This window comes from Petaurus breviceps, unplaced genomic scaffold (assembly GCF_028583685.1).
Source record: "Petaurus breviceps papuanus isolate PSGF00001 unplaced genomic scaffold, PetGlider_PUasm1.0 185, whole genome shotgun sequence".
NCBI lineage: Eukaryota > Metazoa > Chordata > Mammalia > Diprotodontia > Petauridae > Petaurus > Petaurus breviceps.
The window spans coordinates 39,698,060-39,704,986 of NW_027185797.1; the positions used below are offsets into that span (position 1 = coordinate 39,698,060).

Here is a 6,927-nt window from a genome sequence, read left to right on the forward strand (position 1 = left end):
AGGAAGGAAGGAAGGAAGGAAGGAAGGAAGGAAGGAAGGAAGGAAGGGAGGAAGGGAGGGAGGGAGGGAGACTGGGAGGGAGGGAGAGAGGGTGGGAGGGAGAGAGAGAGGAGGGAAGAAAGGAGGAAATAAAAAGAGGGAGAGAAGGAAGAAATAATTTTAATATTGTTGAATGTAAAATCTTACAATTGGGTTCATAAAGTTAATCTCACAAATGAAAAAGATGGGGTAAGTATGACTAGACCGGTTCATCAGAAAAAAATCTTAGGATTTTCATGGACTGAAAGCTCAATAGATATCAACATTTGACATGGCAGCTGAAAAGTCTGGGGTAATCATGAGCTGTATGAATGAAGAGAAGCTCCAAGGAGGTAAATCATCAGTCCCTCTGTCAGAGCCCCATAGGAAAAATGCTGGTCTCAGGGGCTTGTATTTTGGCCTATAGGTTAGCACACCCTGGAGGGTTCTTGGGCAAGGGAGTGAGGGGGTCAGACTCGAGCCTTAGGAAGATTTTGATCAGCTGTGGGAAGCATGGTCTGGAGAGAAGAGACACAGCAAGTAGAGAGACCAGTTAGGAAGATCTTACAAAAGTCTAGAGGGGGAAGAGGAGAACCCAAACTAGGGAAGGGACTGCACAAATGGGAAGCAGATGCTGATTAAGAGAGAACTGACAGCACAAGGTGACCAATGGGCTGGGGTGTAAGGGGGAGAGAAGCTCTGACTTGCCATTCCCAGCCTGGGTGATAGCATTTTCAGCAGAAATAAGGAAGTTGAGGAGTAGAGAGCGTGCATGGAGGCAAGCTCCATAGGGAAAATTATGAGTTCAGGTGTGAACTGTGGAGGCTGAGGAGCCACTGGGACCTTACTCTAGGAGGAAATGACCAGCAGATTGATGGAGGACAGGTCAGAGTCTCAAGGGACTGCTGTTAACATCCCCTCTCCATAGCTATTGGACCCTCCCAATGTCAGGTATCCAAGGACCTCCCTTTCACTTAACCCCAAACCAGGGGGCCCCAAGGAAGATGACTATTCATGGCTCTCCCATCCTGCTGTTTTAGGTTCTCTGGAGGTATCCCAAATCTAGGAAGGAGGACTCGCCCAACCCAGAAAGAAGGTGAGTGTGGCCTCTGACAGGCAGCGTGATGCCACAGAAAAAATAGGGAAATAGCATCTGACCATTGATTAACCATGTAACTTTGGGCAAGTTCCTACCCTTCTCTAGGTCTCAATTAGATTAAATATAAAATTAAGCAGTTGGACTAGACAGTCTCTGAGAGCCCTTTCCACCCCAATATTTTATGACTATATGACATACCAGGAAGAACTACCTTGTCCTCCTGACATCACTGAAGCTTCTTGGAGCTTCCCCTTCACGAAAGGAGAAATTCTTTAGTAACTGTGTGACCTTTGGGGAAACATTTCAGCTCTCTGGGCCTCAGTTTCCTCATGTGTAAAATGAGTTCTTACCCTGGGCTAGTGCCCAGTATGAGCTAGCAGCCCTTTTCCTTTGAGCACAGCGAACTTGGGTCTCACACTTCTTGCCACCATCTTGAATCAACAGAGTCTGTTTACACTAAATATTGTCGTGGTCATGGAGGGGCCTCCTCATCAACTGGATCTTTTCTCTTTCCTTCATTAGAATCCTTGCTTCCAAGGGCTCTCACTCCAGGGCTTCATCACTCAGCTCCAACTTCTATCTCTCTCTCAACAGTAGGATGTCCTCCAGAAAATGAAGTCCAAGTTTCTGGGGATCGTTCTCCCTTTTCTTGGTCTATATCTCTTCACGTAGACCTTCATCCCATAGTCACTCCTGCCAGCAGCCATTTAAGATGCGACATGGCAGAGACTGAGCAAGGGCTTCAAATTTTGCTTCCTCTGATGTCTCCTCCTGGAGAAGCTGCAGATGCAGCTTCACTCTGAGGCAATAGGAGCCTGGTTATCTATGTGTCATAGGTAGTCGTCACCCCTTCCACGGGTACCACCATGACCGTGCAACCTTGGGGCCTATAAGATAAAGCATCTTCACCTCCCTGGCTGAGAGTGCATTTTTTTTTGCCTTTTTTTTAACAATTGGGGTTAACTGACTTGCCCAAGATCACACTGCTAGTAAGTGTTCTGTATCTGAGCCCAGATTGGAACTCGGGTCCTCCTGACTCGAGGGCCAGTGCTGTATTCACTGTGCCACCTAGCCGCCCCATGAGAGTGACTATTGAACTCACTGTTGGTTAACACTACTACTCTGTCAGTCAGCATCCCTCGGAGTCCTAAGAGCAACCTTGTGCTTTTCTATCTTTTCCTTCCATTTTTTCTCTTTCCCCTGACAAAAGTTGTTTCTCTCTGACATTTCAGATACTTTTTTCCCTCATTGAACCCCACTTCTTTTTTTTTTTTGAAGGCTTCATTGTCAGTTGCTATTGTCTTAACTTTCTTTTTGGCAAGTGTTTGCTGCTAGGGTTTCTAGGCTCCTTTAGCCTCCTCCTTGTAGCACTTGATTTTCATTGTTTAAATCGCATTAGAAAATGGTGATATTCTGTGTTGGTGTTGATATTAGTTCTTTTATCCATTTCCCATCTTTCAACATCAACAGCTGCTTTAGAAAGATGAGGTCAAAGTTGCCTCCATTGCATATCATCTCTTCCAATTGTTATTTTTATTTTTATTTACTTTTATGGTCTGACTCTACACTGACCACACTAGTCGCCAATAATTTCCTTTCTGTTAGAATATAATCAGTTTCCAATTTTGTAATGTTATTTGGTGCTTATCAGGTCTAGCACCTCCAAATTCTCTTCTTGAAATGTAGAAATGGCCTCTTTATTTCTTATTCCTGAACCATGTTTTCCTCCCTCATCCTGCTCTTGACATTAAAGTCACTGAGTTGGAAAGTGGATATTGATTTAATTTAGTAGGTTTTATTAAGTTCTCAGCAGAATTTCTCTTCATCCTTTACAACTAATGGAAGTACAGAAATGGTCATTATTCCCCTGATAATTTCTTTGGAAATGTTTATTTAGCAAGGGTGGTCATCAGAAAACAGATATAAATTTTTACGGGAACTGTATTGGAAGTCTCTTCTCATGGGCACAGGGTTAGAGGACTCAGTATTCTCTTCATGCATAATGAGGCACCCATCAGAATAGAACTTGATTATCAAAGTGACCCAGTCCTTGCCCTTAAGGAGTTTACTTTTTCCTGGAGTTTCTCTGGAAAGAGGACTCAGAGCTGAGAGGAGGTGCTCAGGAAGGACCCATCACGGAATCTCAGATCACCAACTCTAGAACTATAAACTCCACAGTCAGAGATTCCTAGAACCTTAGACATAGAGACCTTGTGGGATGCCCGCCTTAGAATCTTAGATTATAGATATGCTATAGGTAGCTGTGGGGAATGTGAAGAAAGAAAAAAAAAAGGAAATAATCATTTCTTTTTTCTTTTTTTTACTTCTAGTATTTTATTTTTCCCTAATTACATGTAAATAATTTTTAATATTACTTTTTAAAATTTTGAGTTTCAAATTCTCTTCCTCTTTCCCCACCCTCTTCATTGAGAATGCAAGCAATTATATATAGGTTATACCTGAAACAAGAATTTCTTAACATCAACTATATGCCAAACACTGTGCTAAGCATTTTACAATTAACTCATTGGATCTTCACCATAACCCTGGGATATAGGTGCTATTATTATCCCCATTTTACAATTGAGGAAACTAAGGCAAAAGGAGGTTAAGGGACTTTCTCAGGGTTACACAGTCAGTAAGGTATCTGAGATTACATTTGAACTCAGATCTTTCTGACTCCAGGTTCAGTTCCCCATCCATTGTGCTACCTAGCTCCCCTCCACTTCCTTCTCTTCCTTCCTAGTCATTCTCTCAGTGCACATTCTCTCAGCACACCAACATCTTCTGTCTGGGTTTCCTTCCCTCCAGGTGAAGATTCCATCCTGTACATGAATAATACATTGCTTCAAGGCCTCCCTTGGCTTCCACAGGTAGGGACAGAGGGTATGCATCAGGTACTTTCTTCAGGGATTTTTGGGTGTCTATCATGGAATAAGGCTGCTACACAGTAGATAGAGTGCCAGGCGTGGAGTCAGGAAGACCTGAGTTTAAATCTGGTCTCAGACACTTACTAGCTGTGTGGCCCTGGACAAGAAATTTAATCCTTTTGGCCATCTGTAAAATAAGCTGAAGAAGGAAATGGTAATCCTCTCCACCATCTTTGCCAAGAAAACCCAAAAACAAGGATCACAAAGAGTCTGGCATCAAGGAAAATGACTAAACAACAGTAGTCATGGAGTGGGAAGGAGGCCCTTTACCCAGAAACACTTGTAGACCCTGAGAGTTTGGGTACAATGATTACCAGAGAATGCTGAGGCCAGTGGAGGGTCTTCAGAAGGGTGATGAGCCCCAAGTTCATGCCATTTAAACAGATCAATGGAAAGAACTTGTGGTAACCAACCTGGAGAAGAAAAGATTTGGCTTGGGAGAAGAAGATATGGGAGCCATCTCTGAGTTGCTGAAAGCCTATCATATGGAAGTGGAATTCTCCGTAATCCATTTGACCTGTTGAGGTTTAGGGGTGCTGGCAAACCGAAATAGTGACACTCAGGTCCTGCCCAAATCAATTCAACCAAAGCCTTTTATCAGCCAAAGAAAAACAAGGTCTATTTAAAATCCACCATATTGGCCAGACTCTTAAGAAATCTGAGTACTTTCATGGAAACAAGATGGATCTTACATACAGAAAGACTGTGAGAGGAATCTAAGGTTGGCCAAGTAGTCTGGGATGATTGGAAGAGGAGTCTAGGGAGGATCTCTATGGGAGTGGCCAGTAGGCTAGGGTAAATAGAGAACTGAAGCCCTCTTGGAGAACTATGAGAATGGGATTTTTTAATATTGTTTTTTTATTTTTTTGTTTTTGTATTTCTTTTTCTTATAATCAAATGCTTTATTAACTTATAGTTTACATCATTCATTTCCACAAGACTTTGAGTTACAAATTTTCTCCCCATTTTTCCTCTACCCACCACCCCAAAATACCCCAACTGGATATCCCCTCCTCCAATCTGCTCTCTCCCATATCTTCTCCCATACCCCCTCTGAATTTCCAGAAGGGTACAGTGGATCTCTATGCCCCAGTGCCTGTATGTCTTATTTCCCAGTTACATGTAAAATAATATTAATAATAGTTATATATACATATACATATATATTTAAACATTTGATTTTAAAACTTTGAATTCCAGATTCATTCCCTTCCTCCCTTGTCACCCACCCTTACTGGGAAGATAAGCAATTCAGTATAGGTGATACATGTGTAGCTATGCAAAACATTTCCATAGTGGATATATTGTAAAAGACTGACTATATTTCCCTCCCTCCTATCCCACCTCCCACTTGTTCTATTCTTTACTTTGATCCTGTCCCTTTTCAAAAGTAGGTGCTTCCAGGGCGGCCAGGTAGCACAGCGAGTAAGAGCACCAGCTCCAGTGTTGAGAAGACCTGGAGATCGAATCCCGGGCTCAGACACTTAGCACCCACCCAGAAACACCTGGCCATGTAACCTTGAGCAAGTTACTTAACCCCAATTGCTTCAGGGCGGCCAGGTGGCTCAGTGAGTAAGAGTACCGGCTCCAGTGTCGGGATGACCTGGATCAAATCCGGGCTCAGATACTCAGCACCACACCCAGAAATAATAACTGGCTGTGTAACCTTGAGCAAGTTACTTAACCCCAATTGCTTTAAAAAAAAAAAGTAGGTGCTTCCAACTTCCCTCCCCACCCAGACTGCCCCCCCCTCCATCATCCCCCCTCTCATCCCCTTCCCCCCTACTCTCCTGTAGGGTGAGATACCCTAGTTAGTGTGTATGTCATTCCCTCCCTAAGCCAAATTCAATGAGAATAAGGTTGACTCATTCCCTTTTGCCTTCCTGTTTTTCCCCTCCATTGTAACCATTTTCTCTTGCCTCTTCTATATGAGATAATTTACACCATTCTGTCTCTCCCCATCTCCTCTCATTATATTCCTCTCTCACCTCTTAATATCACCTTTTAAGTATCATCCCTTCCTATTAAATTGGTCCTGTGACCTCTATCTATGTATACCTGTACACATATATATACACACATTCACATATGTATTCATACACCCATATACCCTCCTTTATACATATATGTATATATATACCTGTACACATATATACACACACATACATATATATGTACATATATATACACATATTGTACATATATATACACACACACATTTCTATTCCCTTCAACTATTCTCATACTGAGAAAAGTTTCATCAGTTACAATTATCATTTTTCCTTGTAGGGATATAAATAGTTCAATTTTGATAAGTTCCTTATGATTTCTTTTCCCTGTTTACCTTCTCATGCTTCTCTTGCTTCTTGTATCTCAATGTCAAATTTTCTATTCAACTCTGGTTTTTTCACCAAGAATGCTTGAAAGTCCTCTATTCCACTGAATGGCTATATTTTCCCCTGAAATATGATACTCAGTTTTGCTGGGTAGGTGATTCTTGATTTTAATCCCAGCTCCTTTGATCTCTGGAATATCATATTCCAAGCCCTTCAATCCCTCAGTGTGGAAGCTGCCAGATCCTGTGTTATCCTGATTGTGTTTCCACAATATTCAAATTGTTTCTTCCTGGCTGCTTGTAATATTTTCTCCTTGATCTGGGAATTCTAGAACCTGGCTATAATATTCCTAGGAGTTTTCTTTCTAGGATCTTTTTCAGGAGATGATTGGTGGATTCTTTCAACCTCTTATTTGCCATCTAGTTCTAAAACATCAGGGCAATTTTCCTTGAGAATTTCTAGAAGGATGATTTCTAGGTTCTTTTTTTGATCATGGCTTTTAGGTAGTCCAATAATTTTTAAATGATCTCTCCTGGATCTATTT

General features: G+C 41.9%; 2 protein-coding genes across 5 annotated transcripts in view; both read left to right on the forward strand.

Moving 5' to 3' along the window:
* LOC138161923 (carcinoembryonic antigen-related cell adhesion molecule 1-like) overlaps positions 1-6,927 on the forward strand; it is a 332,874-nt gene that overhangs the window by 127,244 nt on the left and 198,703 nt on the right. The window lies entirely within an intron of this gene.
* The window catches only part of LOC138161930 (carcinoembryonic antigen-related cell adhesion molecule 3-like), a 29,703-nt gene that overhangs the window by 6,881 nt on the left and 15,895 nt on the right, over positions 1-6,927 (forward strand). For all 4 annotated transcript variants that reach the window (XM_069089020.1, XM_069089021.1, XM_069089022.1 and 1 more), the window contains exons 4-5: positions 1,059-1,114; positions 3,929-3,990. In XM_069089020.1, coding sequence (XP_068945121.1) covers positions 1,059-1,114; positions 3,929-3,990 — 118 coding nt within the window. The remainder of the gene's footprint in view (positions 1-1,058; positions 1,115-3,928; positions 3,991-6,927) is intronic.